This window comes from Stenella coeruleoalba (genome assembly GCF_951394435.1).
Source record: "Stenella coeruleoalba genome assembly, chromosome: 11".
Lineage (NCBI taxonomy): Eukaryota > Metazoa > Chordata > Mammalia > Artiodactyla > Delphinidae > Stenella > Stenella coeruleoalba.
The window spans coordinates 22,658,859-22,679,655 of record NC_137157.1 but is presented as its reverse complement, the minus strand read 5'-3'; the positions used below and the strand labels follow the sequence as shown (position 1 = coordinate 22,679,655).

At 44.0% G+C, this 20,797-nt stretch overlaps 1 protein-coding gene across 15 annotated transcripts in view; it reads right to left on the bottom strand.

The window, feature by feature from the left end:
• Window positions 1-1,760: 1,760 nt before the first annotated feature.
• Window positions 1,761-20,797, bottom strand: part of ANKS1B (ankyrin repeat and sterile alpha motif domain containing 1B) — a gene marked incomplete at its 5' end in the record, with an annotated part of 1,156,737 nt that continues 1,137,700 nt past the window's right edge. For 12 of the 15 annotated variants that reach the window (XM_079937794.1, XM_079937790.1, XM_079937799.1 and 9 more), the window contains 2 exons: window positions 1,761-3,110; window positions 6,585-6,752. In XM_079937794.1, the coding sequence (XP_079793920.1) occupies window positions 3,000-3,110; window positions 6,585-6,752 (279 nt within the window). In that variant the 3' untranslated portion in view covers window positions 1,761-2,999. The remainder of the gene's footprint in view (window positions 3,111-6,584; window positions 6,753-20,797) is intronic. The other 3 variants (XM_079937795.1, XM_079937798.1, XM_079937797.1) reach the window with 1 other exon arrangement.

Sequence of the window (20,797 nt, the reverse complement as noted above, 5' to 3'; positions counted from 1 at the left end):
CACAAGCCGCTTCCTTTCCCACTCCCTTCAGGCCACACCAGCCCAGGGTTAGTTTCCCTACATGCTGCCAAGACCTTTGTTAGTATTCTACTTATTAAACTCTTAAATTCTCCCAATTGGAGTGTGCCATCTACTTCATGCTGGGATCATAACTGATACAAATAAGCATTGATCCACAGAGATAATAAATAAGAGGGTTGCTGACCTCTTGGTGGCTAGCAAAGATTAAAAAGGGGCTGAATTAGCCCAGGCAAAGCATTACTGTCTAAAATCCCAGCCCAAACCTTCCTTCAGGAAACCTGCCCTTCTGCCTCTGTGAATGTTGCCCCATCTCTGGATGGTTTTAGCCCTTTCAGGTTCAAAGCCCTAGGCCTCTGCATGTCAGGCTGGGAGCACCCCGTGATTGGTTTGGCATGTGTTTTGGAGAGTAACTTGGATCCAGCAGTGGGGAGATCTTTTGCTGAAAGTCACAGGATATGGAATGTGAATCACTGATTTTTCCAGTGTGTCTCTAACATGACCCTTTTATTACTTGACTCATAGCTGGTACATGTGTTTTAGGAAAAATGACTGTTGTTATGGAAAATCTGTGTCCCCTCAAAATCCATATGTTGATGTCCTAATGCTCCATGGTGAGTATTTGGAAATGGGCCTCTGGGAGATAATTAGGGTAAGATGGGGTCATGGGGGTGGGGCCCTCATGATGGGATTAGTGCCTTTATAAGGAGAGAAGCCAGAGAGCTTGATGCTCCCTCACCCTCTGCAGACACACACCACAGAGGCTCATGTGAGCACACAGCAAGACAGCAGCCACCAACAAGCCAAGCCAGGAGAAAAGGGCCTTAGAATGAAACCTACCTTGCTGGCACCTTGATCTTGGACTTCCCAGGACCTCCAGAACTGTGAGAAATAAATTTGTTGTTTAAGCCACCCAGTATTTTGTTATGGCAGCCTAAGACAAACATGTAGATGTTGTCCTATAAAAGTAATCTAGTTTGGTAGTCCTCCCTTTTACCAATTTCTGTTTTGGTAATTCTTCCTTACAGCCCACTTTAACATTAAAGACAATGGGGGCTTTATGGCTGAAATTCAAGCTTTAAAGGCCTGGCTGAACTTGGAAATGAGCAAATTTTCTCAATTTTGCCAAATGAAAAAATCCCTTTAGCTATGGATGCTGAGAAGGCTGGGCTTTTGTTTCTATCCTAAGTGGAAGTGGGAAGGTGCTCACAGAATGATGCCAAGCACCAGCAGCTGTACAGTTTCCATTTTATTTTGTGTGTTTTTTTATAGGATATAAATAATGACAAAAATTACAAAATTTATAACTGGAAGCCCAAGCATATTTACATGTTTCCTTTTCAGCAAAGCTACTATTTACTTTGCTCCTATACAGTTTCTTTTTGGTACCATATTTTAGGGTTATTTTACTCTCAATTTACTACATACATATCAACAGTGAATAGGCAAAATATATACAAGGAACTGTTCAGTTCAAGTAATTTAATATTGTATTAAAATTCTCCAACACTGAACTAAAACCATATACATTTGTCAGTTTGAAATAAAATTTAGTTTTTAAAACTCACCAACTGATGAATGTAACTGATAATCTCAGGTTTAAAATAATATTGGTTAATTAAAAAAAATTAAGACAATCCCACAATTTATCAATATCGCTTATTATAATGAACTCCAAAATGATTCACAATATGATTGGTTAGAACAATATACGTTATTTTTTCTATAATGATATTGGTACTGTTTATATAATTTGATTCTACATAAATATACATTATGGTATCATACAAATACTCCACAGAGACATTAAAAAAATTAAAATACCTTAATGAAATGTAAGTAAATTTTATTTAATCAAAGAGTAAGCAAACATTTATTTATTTATTTTGTTTCAAGAAAAGAGTTTTATTACTTTGGAATCTCTATTTTTTTTTTTGTATTTGTGTTTTTCTAGAAAAGAAAATTTTTTTTTGCAATAGAATTTTATTAACACCTTTCTCAAACAAACAAGGTTTCCATGACAGAAATCTTGACAGCAGGAGCCCTAGATTTTTTGTTTAACATGTTTTTTTAAAACTGTGAAGTTAAAAAAAAAAATCAAAAATCTTTGCAGGCTCATGGCTGTGTCAGCACTTTCGGTAAGACGCCAGCCTGCTTGCCCAAATCTCCTGCTCTAGTGAGCGTCTCTGGTATCGTACTTTGCAACGCCCAAGCCAGTTCTCTTGGTAGTAGCAGTAGAAATTTAGTTATTTGAAATGAAAGCAAAACATCCCTCACAACTAACCTAGTTTTCTTATCAATGTGTTAGTGAAACATTCTTTTAATAAAAATATTTAATACAAGACACATTTTTCTGTGCATAATAAATTCTTCTGTTTTAAATCATTAAGTTTTTGAATCAATCCATAGATGTAAAGGTTTTCTTTATCTGACATAGTTGATTACATATAAAATCCACAAATATAGAAATTGGGAAATAGGATTTCCTGGCAATCGGGTACTTTTTGTCCTTTTGCATGAAACGATACTCGGTGAGATAATGATTTTACAGATGCTTTCTGGGGGTAGTTCTGTTCTCATTCTACCTTGAAAACTGCTGACAGTGAAAAATAAACCCAAGATTTTTATACTTTTAGGCAGTATTAGAGATCCCCTGTATTTTTTTTCTTAAGGTATTATCCCCAAATACAGCAAAGCAAGTGTTGGGGCAAAGTCACTAGAAATACCTTGGGTGGTAGCAGGGAGGGGAGTCGGGACAGTGAGCCACAAATCTCAACTCATTTCTCTCAGGGGTTACGACTGGAAAGTCTTGGTTGCACTTTCTGTCACTGGTGCAGAAAGAACGTCCCCAGGAATGGCCAGTGGCCTTTCGCCCGTGACAAGGCCACACAAACAGCAGTCTTCCTCCTGCGCCGGGTGGAAAGCCTGCTCCGGGACTGCTCGGCGTGCAAGGCACCGCGAGGACGGGAGGACGGTGAGTATCAGAAAATCGTGGTCTCATACTTGGTATTTATTCCCCTCTTGGTTTCTTGTCCCGGCTCCACAATCCACGGCAGATTGGCCAGAGTCTTTTGCTCAGATGGGTCGATCTGCTTTAAAACAGAAAGGCTGATGCCCGTTATACGGTACCTGCCTGGGGTTGCACGCATGCATCCTAACGCTGCCTGGAAACCATCACTGTGCTCTGGCAGGACCTCAGGATGTTGGGGGCGTGAGAGTCCTCTGTTCGTTCTTCTGATACACATTTACTGCAAGGCACTGGGCGGGGGGGATGGTGAGTGAGACACAGCCCTTGCTCTTGAAGGCACACAGGTGGGGAGCAGACGTAGGAATACTTTACTGAGAAGTGAGATTTGAGGGGGAAGAAGGTGCTCTGTGGGCACCCAGGAAGGCCACTGACCCATGTCAGGAGCCAGGGGGGCTTCCTAGAGAAGGTGAACCAGGCTATGTCCTGCCTGCCTCTCAAGCCTCCAGTGGTTTCCATTACAGTCAGAATAAACCCAGAGTCCTCGAGGTGACCCACGGTGGCCCTGTCCGCCTGCCTTTCTACGCTCCAGCCACACCGGCCTCCCTGCTGCTCCCTGTACACCAAGCCCCAGCCCAGACCCTCTGTGCTCATCACCTCTCTGCCTGAATACTCTCCAGACACCTGCCTGCTTTATGCCCTAATGTGAATCAGGGTGCAGTTCAAACATCACCTCCTCACCAGCTTACCCCAAGCAAAACAGCACCTCAACTTTTCTGCTTTCCTCTGCTGTCTCTTCTTTATAATCCTTTTGCCACATACATCATGTTTATTTGTTCATTCTCCACTACAATGTATGCTTATGAAGGTGGGATTCTGTCTGTTCTGTTTACTCCTGTTTCCCTCAAACTCAGAAAAGCTCCCGGCAACCCACTAAACAGTAGGCACCCAATATATACTTGTTGACTAGACATTATTTAAAAGTTAATTAAGGTAATGTCTAAACGGAGAGCTGGAGGAGAAGCAAGAGTTTCCTGGTAAAGGCAGGGGGTGTGGAGCAGCATGTGCAAGGTCCCCGAGGTAGGGAAAGAGGCCGGCTGAGGGCTTGCAGTCAGGTCGCCGAGGGCACCTGGCGGGGAGACAACTGAGGGTGAAGAGGTGAGTGGGCCCAGGTCAGGGTGAGCCTTGAACCAAACTGAGCTGTAAAACGTCAACACCATTTCAGCCCCTGCGTGTACAAGGTTAAACAGGCCCTTTCTGGGTGAAGCTTGAGTTCTGAGCTCTCACGGGCGGCCTGGGGCAGTTCTCCACCAGATTGCTGCCTCTTTCTTTGGTGTTTCCATGTCTCCCCCTGGCCCTGGCCACCTGCTCTGCTCAGGAAACCGGAGCAAGGGAGCTGTCCGAAGAGTGCGGGGGTCTGTGCCCGTCGGCCACCTGCAATTTGACTGTGTCTCCACAAGGCTGTGGGGAGGACTCTACATGTCTAATCATGGGCTGTTTCTCAAAAATAAACTACTGGGGCCGAGGGAAAGGGAACACAGACACCTATTGAGGGGGACAGGATCTTGGGGTAGTTAAAGGACAGCAGTATTATTCACTGTACGTTTCATATTTTTCAGTGAAGGCTTCTAAATGAGTATTCTGAGCTCTTACGGCACCCACCCTTTGTGCTCATCTGGAAGAAATCTATGGGGACCAGACAAAAGTCAGATGGAGGTCCCTGCCACGAACAGATTTATCCAGCCCACACAGGAATGAATACTGTACTCTAAGAGCTAATTCCCCCAAATGTTCTGAAAATTCCTGGACATTTGACTTGCTTTTCTTGTGGGATAAGATAGATAGACAATAAACAGGATAAGCCAGGAGAAGCCTGGGTGGTCCAGGAGAAGCCTCTCTGTGTAGCTGGGCCCTGGATGACAAGCCAGACTCAGCCGTGCAGAAACAAGGGGGAGACAAAGCCAGGTGGAGGGAACACGGGGCACAGAGGCCTTAGGTGGGAGTGAGCTTTGTTTGTTGCCAGGAAGAAGAAGGCCTGAGTGTCAGGAGTGTGGTGGGAAATTGGGGCAGTGGTACCATGATCTGATCTGTGTTTTAAGAAGGTCACCCTGGTTGCCGGGCAGAGGAGGGGAGTTTTTAGGAGATGTATGGGAGTATTTTGGAGATTACTGGTGGTGATGGCTTGGATGGGAAGAGTAACAGAGGAAATGGAGAGGAGTGGACGGGTCTGAGAGATGTTTTAGGGGCTGAACGGATGGAATCTGCTTGTGGGGTGGACACAGGTGAGAGGAGGACAGAAATCAAGGGTGTCTTCTAGATTTATGGCTTGAGCAACACGGTGAACGGTTATGCCATTTACTGAGCTGGGAGAGACAGAGAGAAGCAACTTTGCGGAGAGATCAAGAATTCTGTTCTGGACACACGTGTGCTAAGCCTCGAAGGAGAAATGAGGGAGCAATTGAACCTGTAAGTCTGCCGTTCTGGGAGTGCTTCAGGATTGGGAGCCAGTGGGGCCGGGAGGGGCTGAGGTGGGGGGACTGGGGGTCAGAAGGAAAGTCAGAGGATGCTTGCAGTTACTGGTGATCAGTGATGTGGGGTGAGCGTGGGAGTGAAGGGTGAGGTGGGGGAAGAGGTCTGAGAGGTGAGCTGTCAAGGAGCAGAGGGGCCACACGCTAGGAGGATCAGCCCCATGGATGTTGAAGTTGCCAAGAATGGAGACAGGAGTAGAGGCCAAAGAGAAGAGCGTGAACAAGAAGCCACATGGTCACAAAGGGTGGTGCCTCTGCAAACATTAAAAACCCTACAATTCCCCACGACTTCGGGGACAGGGCTCGGTGGGGAGGAGGAGGAGTCACAGGCGGAAGGATACGTGGGCTGAGCGATGCCTCTGAGGGTGCCTGCTGCCCTGAGTCCCCGAGTTTCTAGGATGCCATACGGCAGCAGAAACCAGACGGGAGGCTTCCAGCTTCTGGGTATTGCTACCACCAGAGGAGGCTGCTTTGAAGTCATGAAAGTCTGTTAGGACAGGATGTGTGCAGAGCGTGTGGGAGGGAAGGGGGGAAATTTCTGGAGGGAGGCAGATGCCGGGGAGGAGGGGCAGTACCTTCTGAACAGTCCCCGCTCTGCAGGAAGCCTGCGCCTAGGCCTCCTTGTCAGGCCCGCGTACAGCCTGCACCTCCAGCCTCCTCTAGCTGGGTACCAGGGATGCCCTCCCCAAGAGCCTCTGCTACCCTCTCTGCTGACCAGCGGCTTGTGAGAGGCTTGCCCCCTAGAGGATGGCAGCCGGGGCCTCAGGGATCCTTTTTCCCAAGATCGCCTGGACCTTGAGGGAAGACTCCCCCGGGAGGCCAGCAGCACCCAGTCCCCTCACAGGCTGCTGCAAGGGACAAAAGAAGTGGAATTTTCTTGGGAGCCTCCAAGTTCAGGCAGATGGTCCCCAAGACTTTGCAGGAACTGGGCTGAGAGGAGGACAGACACATGCCAGGATGAGGCCAAGGGAAGGACAAGAAGGGCAGGCCCTGGATTCTCGCCAGCCCCAACGGCACCAAGGATCCCTCCCCTCCAGTTCAAGGTTTCCAGAACATCTGTCTTTTCTACTTACCACCGACTTGCGAATGCTGACTCGGGGCTTGGGGATGGGCTTGGAGGGCTTGTTTTCAAAGCTTTCTGGAAGTGTGGAGGAATGCCCCCCTTTCCTGGCTTGCAGCGCGAGCTGGTAAGCAACTTCAAATGCCTGTCCCAGCGTTAGGATGATCTCGTAGGCTAAATTCTGCAAGAGAAATGAGAAAGCATTTATGATAGCATCTTCCAGATCAGAACAGAGTGGCTGAGGAACACCGAGTGGGCGAACCGGCAAGGACCCTGAACTGCTCCACCTGATGTGGCAGAGAGCCAGGGGAAATTTGACAAACAGGACACTGGGTCCGATTTAGGGTCTGTACGAGGCGTCAGTTACTGCCGCGGTGCACTTGCTTACAGCCACCTAAGGAGCCTGTGCCGGGACCCCGGAGCCCGCTCCATCCGGGGTGGCTGCTTTGCTCCCAGGTCTCGGAAGGGAAGGGGTCCCTCAGCCTGGGAGGAGGATCCCACACACTCCACAGGAGGTGTTCCTGAGAAGTTGGGGTCTTTTTACTTCCAACATCTGTGATTCAGTGAACATCTCTGAGACACAATCAAAATCTAATTTAGGCAGAGGGGAGAGGCATTAGTCATGCTGGTGTGGCGTCTCACACTCACAGCGAGCATGCAAACAGAGCCAATTATCCAGCTATTTCTTGAGGCGTTTGCTCTCCCTGTGGGTCCACTCCATATTTTATTATCAAATCAGCAAGAGACAGGAGATCCTGTCAGGCTCGAATGCCATGCCAAGCAGTGTCTGGGAGAGAAGTTCTTTCCTTCGGACCTTCAATCACTCCCCTCAGGACGTCTAGCTTCTCGTCTCCAGATTCGTACTTCATTTCTGCCTTCTCTTCTGAGCACAGTCCCACCCTGTCTGCTCTCACTGAGAAAACAGGACATGGTCTGACCCCACAGAAGCAGGGTCTCGACAAGACCCTGAGGTCACAGCGCATCAAAGAGCTGGATGCCTGTGGGTCACAGAGAGCTTTCTTACAACCACCGCACCAGCTGAGAGCCGGCGTGGTCTGTCCCAAGTTTCCATGCTCACGAACACCCCTAGAAAGTCTGTGTGGTTTTTTCCTCAAAACCACAGAAATTGCTTTTGCTGATGTTGCACCCCTGCTCCCTCCGCCCCAGTCAAGCACACAGAACATCTTGGTTCCCATGATTCTGGGGAGATCCGCTGAGGACTGTTCTCACTTGACGAAGATGGAGGGAGACGCGGCATGGCTGTCAGGGCTCGTGTGGAAGAGGCCCACGGATCTCCAGACGGACCAGATTTCAGATCCACGCCGGACTTCCGGGGTTTAGGCCCAAGCCTGAGGGTAAACGCCTCTGAGTGGGAGAACTGGTCTGACAGAGGACGTGTCTTCTCCTCTGAGCTACTTGTTAAGAAGCCGTGGCCCCTCAAGACAGACGTGTGCTTACTGGAGACCCAGCCTTGCACGGCCTGCTGAGCACTTCCCGCAAGGAGCTCGGGGCCCGAGGTTGCCTCCAAGCACGCGTCAGACTAGGAAATCAGTAATGCACCGACAAGTGACAGTGGAGGGCTGGCAGACAGCTCCGGCCGTGGCTGCACCAGGAGGGCTGAACCCTCAGTGCCTACGCCTGGCACTTGCGTCACCACCAGTGTTGCCCATTGCCTGGTGTGCAATGGGTCCCCTGGAAAGGGGGCCTGGGGCTTTGGGCTTTGGCTGTCCCCATGAAGTCCGGACTCTTGTCTTGTCCACAGGTGCTGTGGAGATAGTGGCTGTCTGTCTGTCAGGGACACGTAGCAGATAATTCATGCTCTGGGTGGGCAACTGGACTAAGGGAAAGATGGCAGATGCAGCAGTTCTGTAACATGTTGCTTTTTGATGCCAGAACAAAGGTGCTTAATAAGCGTGAATTCCTTTATCGTTAACCTAGAAACAAGTTCCTGAAAGTGAGATTTACTTAAAGTTCCAGTGTCTTCAAATGAAAGCTAAAGATGTTCATTTGAGCAGGTGAGATTTTCACAAGATTTTGATGGGAAGGCTAAAGGTTTTTGGAAGCTTCTGGGTTAGAAGCTCTGCCCTCCTTTCATTGTAAAGAAGTTGCTGGTGTTAGGAAATTGCTGAGATAAGACGCAGAGACCAGACCAGACCAGACGGTGAGGTTTCCTGCCAAGCAGCTTTTCCTTAGTTTGGCTTGCATTCTTTCTCCATGACATCTTGCTTTTCGTTTCATGTCGAATGCTGCATTTTAAGAGTTCTTTTGTGATCTGTAAAGAGTTGGAGATGGTTACCTTTCCTGCACTTTCTGTCACCTCGGTGTTGGAGGCTTCAATTCTGGATGCCAGTGACAGCCCACAAGGAGCAGCTGCTTGCTGATGGGGCTCTGCACGCGGAGTCCTGTGCAGCCAAAGTACCGGGGCCCTTGAGGGCACAGATCCTCATCAGATGGGACCTGAGGACACACGTTTGAATAGGAAGGCGGGTTCATTTCTCCAGCCTCTCCTTAGTAATATCCGCACTACTTGAAATGGGAAGAGAGTACTGTGAGAGCAGAAGACACTATAGGAAAGGGCCAAAAATGTTACCGTAATCTGATCAGAGAGGCTTAGGTGACAAGCCCTTGCTTCCTCCTTTGAGCCAGGCTTGCTGACCCCAGAGATGCTGCCTGGCACTGAAGAGCCAGGGATGCTGCTCAGAAAGCCTGAAAGCCGGCTTAGTTTCTGCTTACAACATATCATTGTCTTCACAACTGTGGCAGGCCAGGGCCAGAGACTGCCTAGCACACAGTAGGCACACAATCACAATAGAGGCTTGTTTGCTGAGTGAATGAATGAATATCTAAAGGGCAAGCTGGAGTAATAACACTACTAGTTATCACTATAGGTAGTATGGCTACCATTAAGTGAGGACTTCGCAGATATTAGGCATTGTACCAAGCACTAGATTTATCTCCTTTAAGTCTTACCACATCTGTAGTAGAATGTACATCATCTGTAGTAGAATATCATTATCCTTATTTTATAGATGAGGAAATTGAGGCTCAGAGAGGTTAAGTAATTTATCTGACATCACAGAGCTAGAAAGTTACAGAGCAGTGGTATGAACCAATATTTGTGGCTCAAAAGTCTGTGTTCTTAACTCTGATTCAAAAAGATACATGCACCCCAATGTTCAAGGCAGCATGGAAGCAACCTAAATGCCCATCGACAGATGAATGGATAAAGAAGATGTGGTGTGTGTGTGTGTGTGTGTGTATAATGGAATATCAGTCATAAAAAAGAATGAAATAATTCCATTTGGAGAAACATGTATGGACCTAGAGATAATCATATTAAGTGAAGTAATTCAGAGAAAGACAAATATCATGATATCACTTACATGTGGAAACTTAAAAAAATGATACAAATGAACTTATTTATAAAACAGAAATAGACTCACAGATATAGAAAACTTAAGGTTACCAAAATGGGGCTTCCCTGGTGGCACAGTGGTTGAGAATCCTCTTGCCAGTGCAGGGGACATGGGTTTAAGCCGTGGTCTGGGAAGATCCCACATGCTGCAGAGCAACTAAGCCCGTGCGTCACAACTACTGAAGCCCATGCACCTAGAGCCCGTGTTCCGCAACAAGAGAAGCCACCGCAATGAGAAGCCTGTGCACCACAACGAAGAGTCGCCCCCGCTCACCACAACTAAAGAAAGCCCGCGCGCAGCAGCAAAGACCCAGCACAGCCAAAAATAAACAAACTAATTAATTTAAAAAAATTACCAAAGGGGAAGGGGGGAGGAATAAATTAGGAGTTTGAGATGAACAGATACACACTACTATAGATAAGATAGAAAAACAAGGTCCTACTATATAGCACAGGGAACCTACTATATAGCACAGGGAACTATATTACAACATCTTGTAATAACCTATAATGGAAAAGAATCTGAAAAAGAACATTATATATGTGTGTGTTTGTGTGTGTATATATATATATATAATATATATATATGCCGGTGCCTAAGGTGTTAACTTACTGACTAGAAGTAAATCTCTTAACTTCGTATCAACTCTGCCAATCCACTGTATCTTACATTAAACATTATACTCGAACCAAATATACATACACACACACACACACACACATGAAACTGAATCACTGTGCTGAAATCCTGAAGCACTGCACATCAACTATACTTCGAAAGTCTCTGTTCTTACCCTCCCGTGTGGGTAGCTTGTCCCCAAGGTGGCAGCCATCACCATTCCCCTTGCCTCGTGCCATGCTGTGAGGGGGGCTGTTGAGAGGGCTAATTGCTCCTCCACCTCCTTGAATCTGGACTGGTTATACTGACTTTCTTAACTAACAGAATGTGCAGAAGTGACATGCTGGGACTTCTGAGGTTACACTGTGAGAGGTCTCTCAGCTTTCATGGAACATTCCCTCTGAGGGAAACCAGCCATGTATAAAAAGTCTGACCTCCCTGAGATCACCATGTTGTGAGTATGTCCAGGCTGGCCAGGGGAAGAGGCTGCCTGCAGAGAAACAGCAGTTGCAGCCACTCCAGCCCAGGCTCCAGATATGAAGCAAAGGAGTGATACTGGACATTCAAGCTCCAGGAGATGCCACACAGAGGACCAAGGCCCCAGACAGATGGCTCCAGTCAAGCCATCCCAGCATCTGCAGTCATCTGAGTTACCTAGTGGAGACCCCAGATGTTGTGGAGCAGAAGAGCAGAACTGCTGTGCTCTGCCCAAATTCCTGACTCTCAGAATCGTAAACGTGATAAAGTGCATGTTGTTTTACGGCACTAAGTTTTGGGGTGGTTTGCTAAGTAAGCAGTAATAGATAACTGGGATACCATGCAGTGCTAAGGAAGGCTGGCTGGACCCTCATTCAGGTGGTGGAAGAGGAACCATCAACCTGTGAGCTGGTCACAATTAGCAAACTGAATCCAACAAAACATAAAGATCATACACTATGACCAAGGTGGATTCATCCCAGGATCACGAGGATAGTTCAAGATACACAAATCAATCAATGTGATATACCACATCAACAAAAGAAAAGGTAAAAACCACATGGTCATCTCAATAGATGCAGAAAAAGCATTTGATAAAATTCAACATCCATTTATGATAAAAACTTACAAAAGTCGGTATAGAGGGAACATATCTCAACATAATAAAAGCTATTTATGACAAACCCATGGCCAGTATAATACTCAGTGGTGAAAATCTGAAGGCCTTCCTGCTAAAATCTGGAACAAGGATGCCCACTCTCACCACTTCTATTCAACATAGTATTGGAAGTCCTAGCCACAGCAATCAGACAAGAAAAAGAAAGAAAACGTATCCAAATTGGTAGGGAAGAGGTAAAACTGTCCTTATATGCAGATGACATGATACTATATATAGAAAACCCTAAAAATTCCACACAGAAACTACTAGAACAGTAGCAGTACAAATTCAGCAAGGCAGCAGGATACAGGATTAACATACAGAAATCGGTTGCATTTCTTTACCCTAACAGTGAGATGTCAGAAAGGGAATGTAAACAGTCCCTCAAAGTTGCATCAAAAAAGACTTAGGGAGCTTCCCTGGTGGCGCAGTGGTTGAGAGTCTGCCTGACAATGCAGGGCACACAGGTTCGTGCCCTGGTCCGGGAAGATCCCACGTGCCACGGAGCGGCTGGGCCCGTGAGCCATGGCAGCTGAGCCTGCGCGTCCAGAGCCTGTGCTCCGCAACAGGAGAGGCCACAACAGTGAGAGGCCCACGTACCGCAAAAGAAAAAAAAAAAAAAAAGACTTAGGAATAAACCTCACCAAGGAGGTGAAAGACTTATATGCTGAGAACTACAAAACATTAATAAACGAAATTGAAGATGATTCAAAGAAGTGGAAAGACATCCCATGCTGTTGGATTGGAAGAATTAATCTTGTTAAAATGGCCATACTGCCCAAAGCAATCTACAGATTTAATGTGATCCTTATCTAATTACCCATGACATTTTTCACAGAAATAGAACAAATAATCCTAAAATTTATATGGAACCATAAAAGACCCAGAATTGCCAAAACAGGAGGCATAACCCTCCCAACAATTCAGGCAATACTACAAAGCTACAGTAATCAAAACTGTGGTACTGGCATAAAAACAGACATATGGATCAATGAACAGAATAGAGAGCCCAGAAATAAACCCATACACCTACAGTCAATTAATCTTCAAGGAAGCAAGAATATACAATGGGGAAAAGACAGTATCTTCAGCAAGTAGTGTTGGGAAAGTTGGACAACAGCATGCAAATCAATGAGATTAGAACATACCCTCACATTATACACAAAGACTTAAATATAAGACATGACACCGTAAAACTCCTAGAAGAGAACACAGGCAAAACATTCTCTGACATAAATTGTACCAATGTTTTCTTAGGTCAGTCTCCCAAGGCAATAGAAATAAAAGCAAAGATAAACAAATGGGACCCAATCAAACTTACAAGGTTTTGCACAGCAAAGGAAACCATAAACAAAACAAAAAGATAACCTACAGACTGGGAGAAAATATTTGCAAATGATGTGACCAATAAGGGCTTAATTTCCAAAATATACAAACTTCTCATACAGCTCAATAACAAAAAAACAACTCAATTGAAAAGTGGGCGGAACACCTAAATAGACATTTCTCCAAAGACAACATACAGGTGGCCAATAGGCACGTGAAAAGATGCTCAAAATCACTAATTATTAAAGAAATGCAAATCAAAACTACAATGAGGTACCACCTGACAGAGGTCAGAATGGTCATCATTAAAAAGTCTACAAATAACAATGCTGGAGAGGATGTGGAGAAAAGGGAACCCTCCTACACTGTTGGTGGGAACGTAAATTGGTACAGCCACTATGGAGAACAGTATGGAGGTTCCTTAAAAAACTAAAAACAGAGCTACCATATGATCCAGCAGTCCCACTCCTGGGCATATATACGGACAAAACTATAATTCAAAAAGATACATGCACCCCAATGTTCACAGCAGCACTATTCACAATAGCCAAGACATGGAGACACCCTAAATGTCCATTGACAGATGAATGGATAAAGATGTGGTACATATATACAATGGAATACTACTCAGCCATAAAAAGCAATGAAATAATGCCATTTGTAGAAACATGGATGAACCTAGAGATCATACTAAGTGAAGTCAGAAAGAGAAAGACAGATACCATATGGTATCACTTAAATGTGGAATCTAAAATATGACACAAATGAACCTATCTATGAAACAGAATCACAGACATAGAGAACAGACTGGTGGTTGCCAAGGGGGAAGGGGTTGGGGGAGGGATGGAATGGGAGGTCATAGTTAGCAGATATAAACTTTAATATACAGAATGGATAAACAACAAGGTCCTACTGTATAGCACAGAGAACTGTATTCAATATTTTATGATAGGGACTTCCCTGGTGGTCCAGTGGGTAAGACTCCACGCTCTCAATGCAGGGGGCCCGGGTTCGATCCCTGGTCAGGGAATGAGATCCCGCATGCATGCCACAATTAAGGAGCCTGCCTACCGCAACTAAGACCTGGTGCAACCAAATAAATAAATAATATTAAAAAAAAAAGAAGCCCACATGCTGCAACTAAGACCCAGCGCAGCCTAAATAAATAAATAAATAAATATTAAAAAAATATCCTATGATAAACCATGAGGGAAAAAAATATAAAAAAAGAATGTGTGTATATATATATATATATATGTATTACTGAATCACTTTGTTGTATAGTAGTAGTTAACACATTGTAAATCAATTATACTTCAATTAAAAAAACCCTAAAAATAGAGTTGCCACATGATATGATCCAGCAACCCCACTCCTGGGCATATATCCAGACAAAACTATAATTTGAAAAGATATATGCACCCCTATGTTCATAGCAGCACTATTCACAATAGCCAAGACATGGAAACAACCTAAATGTCCATTGACAGATGAATGGATAAAGAAGATGTGATATATATACATCAACACAATGGAATATTACTCAGCCATAAAAAAGAATGTAATAATGCCATTTGCAGCAATATGTATGGACCTAGAGATTATCATACTAAGTGAAGTAAGAAAGAGAAAAATACCATATATCATTTATATGTGGAATCTGTGAAACAGAAATAGACTCACAGACATAGAGAACAGACTTGTGGTTGCCAAGGGGGAGGGGGTGGGGGAGGGAAGGATTGGGAGTTTGGGTTTAGCAGATGCAAACTATTACATAGAGAATGGATAAACAAGGTCCTACTGTATAGCACAGGGAACTATATTCAATATCCTGTGATAAACCATAATGGAAAAAAATATGAAAAAGAATATATATATATGTATAACTGAATCACTTTGCTGTACAGCAGAAATTAATACAACATTGTAAATCAACTATACTTCAATAAAATGATAGACAACAACAGCAACAGTACATAGTCACAGGAGGTCGGAGCCTCCACTCCCAGCCCCGGCCTCGGGGAAGGTGGCTGATGCCTGTGACCCATTTTGGTCACAGCATCACGGTAAGCACTAAGGAGTCCCTTCACATGCTAGCCCAAACCACAGAGCTGGAATGTCCTTTCAAGTTGGCATGACCACACTCTCATCTCTGGTTGCTACCTTGCTCGGGCATAAATCCAAACTAATTTAGCTTCATGTTCACTACCTCTCATCCCTCAAATGCTGTAACCTGGTTGTCTCTGACCCTGGCTCCTTCTGCCCCTCCTAGCTTGTTGGAAAATACCTGCCTTGGCCTTTCCAGCATGAGTCTCTTTTTGGGACCACACTTATTATGGCAATTGACATTATTTTCTACCTTACACAGACCACCAATGAAAGAAGGAAGCCTGTGTGCATGTGTCCTCAGGGCTGGTGTGGGGGGCAGTTACTGGGAAGAGTATGCTCTGAGCCTCAGTTATTTTATTTATTTATTTATTTTTGCGGTACGCGGGCCTCTCACTGTTGTGGCCTCTCCCGCCGCAGAGCACAGGCTCAGCGGCCATGGCTCACGGGCCCAGCCGCTCCGCGGCATGTGGGATCTTCCCGGACTGGGGCACAAACCCGTGTCCCCTGCATCGGCAGGCGGACTCTCAACCACTGTGCCACCAGGGAAGCCCCTCAGTTATTTTTTGTTTGTTTTAAAATGGGGATAATAACACATGCAGGTGGATTATTGTGAGAATCATTCATAATAACATTTACCCTAATGACAATACCAGCCAACATTTATTATTTACTGTTTGCCATGTTGCACATGGACTATCTCATTTAATCCTAACAGAAACCCTGTGGGAGTTATCATATTAAACAGCTGTGGGGCCATTATCATCCTTGTTTTGCATGTGAGAGAATTAAGCTCAGGAAGGTTAAATAACTTGTTCATGAGGCCAGAACCTGGCTGAGCTGGGATGTGTGTGAATCCAGGTGTTCTGAGAGGCTGTGCTCTTGATCACTGTACCTTAGAATTATACTTAAGATAAAAAGACTCAACACCACTAATTATTAGAGAAATGCAAATCAAAACTATAATGAGGTATCACCTCATGCCGGTCAGAATGGCCATTATCAAAAAAAATCTAGAAACAATAAATGCTGGAAAGGGTGTGGTGAAAAGGGAACCCTCCTGCACTGTTGGTGGGAATGTAAATTGATACAACCACTATGGAAAACAGTATGGAGGTTCCTTACAAAACTAAAAATAGAATTACCATATGACCCAGCAATCCCACTACTGGGCATATACCCTGAGAAAACCATAATTGAAGAAGAGTCATGTACAACAATGTTCATCACAGCACTATTTACGATAGCCAGGACATAGAACCAACCTAAATGTCCATCGACAGATGAATGGATAAAGAAGATGTGGCACATACATACAATGGAATATCACTCAGCCATAAAGAGAAACAAAATTGAGTTATTTGTAGTGAGGTGGATGAACCTAAAGTCTGTCACACAGAGTGAAGTAAGTCAGAAAGAGAAAAGCAAATATCGTATGCTAACGCATATATATGTAACCTAAAAAAAAAAAACCAAAAAAAGGTACTGATGAACTTAGTTGCAGGGCAGGAATAAAGATGTAGACATAGAGAATGGACTTGAGGACACAGGGTGGGAGGGGGAAGCTGTGGTGAAGTGAGAGTAGCATTGACATATATACACTACTGAATGTAAAATAGTTATCTAGTAGGAAGCAGCAGCATAGTACAGGGAGATCAGCTCGGTGCTTTGCGATGACCTAGAGGGGTGGGATAGGGAGGATGGGAGGGAGGTTTCAAGAGGGAGGGCATATGGGGGCATATGGCTGATTCACTTTGTTATACAACAGAAACTAGCCCAGTATTGTGAAGCAATTATACTCCAATAAAGATCTATTAAAAATAAATGATAAAAAAAAGACTTCGGCAGACCTAAATAGACATTTCTCTAAAGAATACATACAGATGGGCAGTAGGCACGTGAAAAGATGCTCAACATCACTAATTATTAGAGAAATGCAAATCAAAACTACTGTGAGGTTACCACCTCAAACTGGTCAGAATTGCTATCATTAAAAGTCTACAAAGAATAAATGCTGCAGAGGGTGTGGGGAAAAGGGAACCCTCCTACACCGTTGGTGAGAATGTAAATTGGTGTAGCCACTATGGAAAACAGTATGGAGGTTCCTTAAAAAACTAAAAACAGTTACTATGTGATCCAGCAATCTCACTGCTGGGCATATATCTGGAGAAAACTCGAATTTGAAAAGATACATGCACCCCAATGTTCATAGCAGCACTATTTACAATGGCCAAGACATGGAAGCAACCTAAATGTCCATCAGTAGATGGAAGGATAAAGAAAATGTGGTGTTTATATATACAATGGAGTACTACTCAGCCATAAAAAGAATGAAATAATTCCATCTGCAGCAACATGGATGGACCCAGAGCTTATCATACTATGTGAAGTCAGAGAAAGACAAATACCATATGATATCACTTATATGTGGAATATAAAATATGATACAAATGAACTTACTTACAAAACAGAAACAGACTCACAAAGAAAACAAACTTATGGTCACCAAAAGGGGAAGGAGGGGGAGGGATAAATTAGGAATTTGGGATCAACAGATACACACTACTATATATAAAACAGATAAACAACAAGGACCTACTGTATAGCACAGGGAACTATACTGAATATCTTGTAATAAACTATAATGAAAAAAATATGTATAACTGAATCGCTTTGCTGTACACCAGAAACACAACATTGTAAATCAACTATACTTCAATAAAAAAATAAATAGACTTCTGCAAACTGCTAAAAAAAACCAAACAAAAACAAAAACAAACAACTTAAAAACATTAAATACAGAAGCTCCTGGGTGGTGGATGCATCTTGGCTGCAGTGAGGGTCTCATGCCTGGACCAGTCTCCAGGCAGAGGGTGTTATGATTTGACGTGAACCCTGAACCCTTAGCACAGGGATTCTCAGCTGGTGGCCCTGCCCCTCCCATGATGAGGGGTGATGTGAGGGAGGAAAGGCAACACTCCCTCTCCAATGGAGGCTCTTTAGGGTGGAGGCAGGGAATCCCAATTCAATGGGGGCACATTACAATCTCCAAAGCCCTTCCCTTCTCCCCCTGGGATTTTGATCTGTGGATTAAGAATTGCTACATTAGAGGTATTTGCAGGACCATCATATTTTAAGGACAGATTCTGAATGTAATCCAGGGATGCAAACTTGTTTTTCTATGCAAACTAGATCGATCTGTAGGCCAGCCTGTAGTTACTGTGAGCTTCTTAAGGCAGTCAGGACTGGCAGTTGAACATCAATCACCACGGATATTTACTGAGCTACTTCCTTGTGTCAGGGGCTGAGTCCCTGGTGCCTGGCTTCTAACACGTGTCCAGGAAGTGCTCCCTGAATGATGTCAGGGAGAGGGGGCTCATGATGAGACAAAGAGGTGTACCCCATTGTTCTCCTGCATCCTAGTCACCGAGGCTGTACCCAGCACACTCATCATTTTGGTGTTAGAATAACTGAAGCATAGGCTTTAGGCAATCTGTCCCCTAGGGAAAACTCTGGGCACCCAGGTAATTAATTTATATTAATTGGCTCATCACTAGGATTTTTCTGTGTTGGAAACTCCTGGTTTGAAAATCTCTTGGGCTCAAGGGTTCAATGGCATATTTGCAAGAACATTCATCGTAGTTTAAAAATTTCCCCCAATAGGGAACTGATTAAGTATACTACATAGATCTACACAGTGAGATACCAGGCAGCCATTTAAAATGAAAATGGAGGCATTTAAAAAACTGGTTACAAGACTCAGTAAAAATTATGTACACGTACATAGATGGTATCTGTCTATGTGCATAGAAAACAGTATATATCAAAACGTTACTAGTGGTTATCACTAAGTGTTAAGATCGTGGACAAATTTTCTCTTCTTTATACTTCTTTGTATGTTTTGAACTTTATTCAAATGATGAATAATTTTACAATCATAAAAAATAATAAGCTTTTGCATTTTGAGCATTAAAAATAAGAGGAAATCTTCTAGCTCAAAATAATCTTATTCTTTATCCATCACCTGCCTTTTCCTTCTTTGGCAGAGAGGGTTTGGAACTGTTTTCCAGGCAAAATCCAGGCCCTGTTTTCTGGTGTTTCCATGGCTCACCCCCAGGTACTAGTGGGGCTGGCCATCCATTTGGTCAGTTTTTGTATTGGATGTCAATTCCAGCATCTGCTCAGCTGAATTTTAGAATACTCAGTTCTTCCTTTAACCTGGAAACCCAATGCCTCTACTCCAAGTCCAGAGCAAAGAGTTGACTCTTCTGTCCAATTTCTATCAGACCCAGCAGAAAATGTTCTATGTGGACATTAGCTTATGGACATGCAGTCAGTCCAGTTTTGTAGCCGTGCTAGGTTTGATCCCTGCACCAAATCGGACCACCTGTCAATGTGAACCACATTCTACTTCCTCTCATACAGATGATAACGCAGTGGTAGCAGCAGCTACTACATGACATTGTTAACTACACCCCAGAGACCAGCTAAGGGCCTGACGTGGATTATCTAACCCTCACAACCACCTTGTAGAGGAGGAATTATCATCCCCATTTTATGTGTGAGAAACTCATGATTAGTAAGATTGATTAACTTGGCCAAGTTCACACAGCTAGTCAGGGGCAGAGCCAGGATTCAAACCCAGATCTGACTTTAGATAAGACAGTGTTTTGTGCCACTGGGCTGTCCTGCCCTATTGCTTTCATGAGTCTGTTGGTGTTCTGCCTCCACTTTCACTGGAGGACCCTCTGAGGAACCATCTTGTGTTTTGGAGATTCAGCATATGAATGTTGGTGAAGACACCATCACACAATATCCCCTCCTGGAGACCCAGGACAAAAAGTTCTTTCACCATTGCATCAAAAACAAAACAAAACAAAACAAAAAAATCGCTAGGAATAAACTTACCTAAGGAGGCAAAACACCTGTACTCCGAAAACTGTAAGATGCTGATGAAAGAAATTGAAGATGACACAAACAGATTGAAAGATATACCGTGTTCTTAGATTGGAAGAATCAATATTGTTAAAATGACCGTACCTCCCAAAGCAATCTACAGATTCAATGCAATCCCTACCAAATTACCAATGGCATTTTTCACAGAACTGGAAAAAAAATTTAAATTTCTATGGAAACACCAAACACCCCAAATAGCCAATACAAAAAAAAAAAAAAAAAAAAAAAGAAAGAAGAACGGAGCTAGAGGAATCAGGCTCCCTGACTTCAGACTATATGACAAGCTACAGTAATCAAAGCAGTATGGTACTGGCACAAAACAGACACATAGGTCAATGGAACAGAATAGAGAGTCCAGAAATAACCCCCCACACTTCTCAATTAATCTACAACAAGAGGCAAGAATATACAATGGAGAAAGGACAGTCTTTTTTTAATAAGTGGTGCTGGGAAAACTGGACAGCTACATATAAAAGAATGAAATTAGAACATTCTCTAACACCATATACACAAATAAACTCAAAATGGGTTAAAGACCTAAATGTAAGACCCGTATACGATAAACTCTTAGGTACTATAAAACTCCTAGAGGAAGACACGGGCAGAACACTCTTTGACATAAATCACAGCAATATTGTTTTGGGGTCCATCTCCTAGAGTAATGGAAAC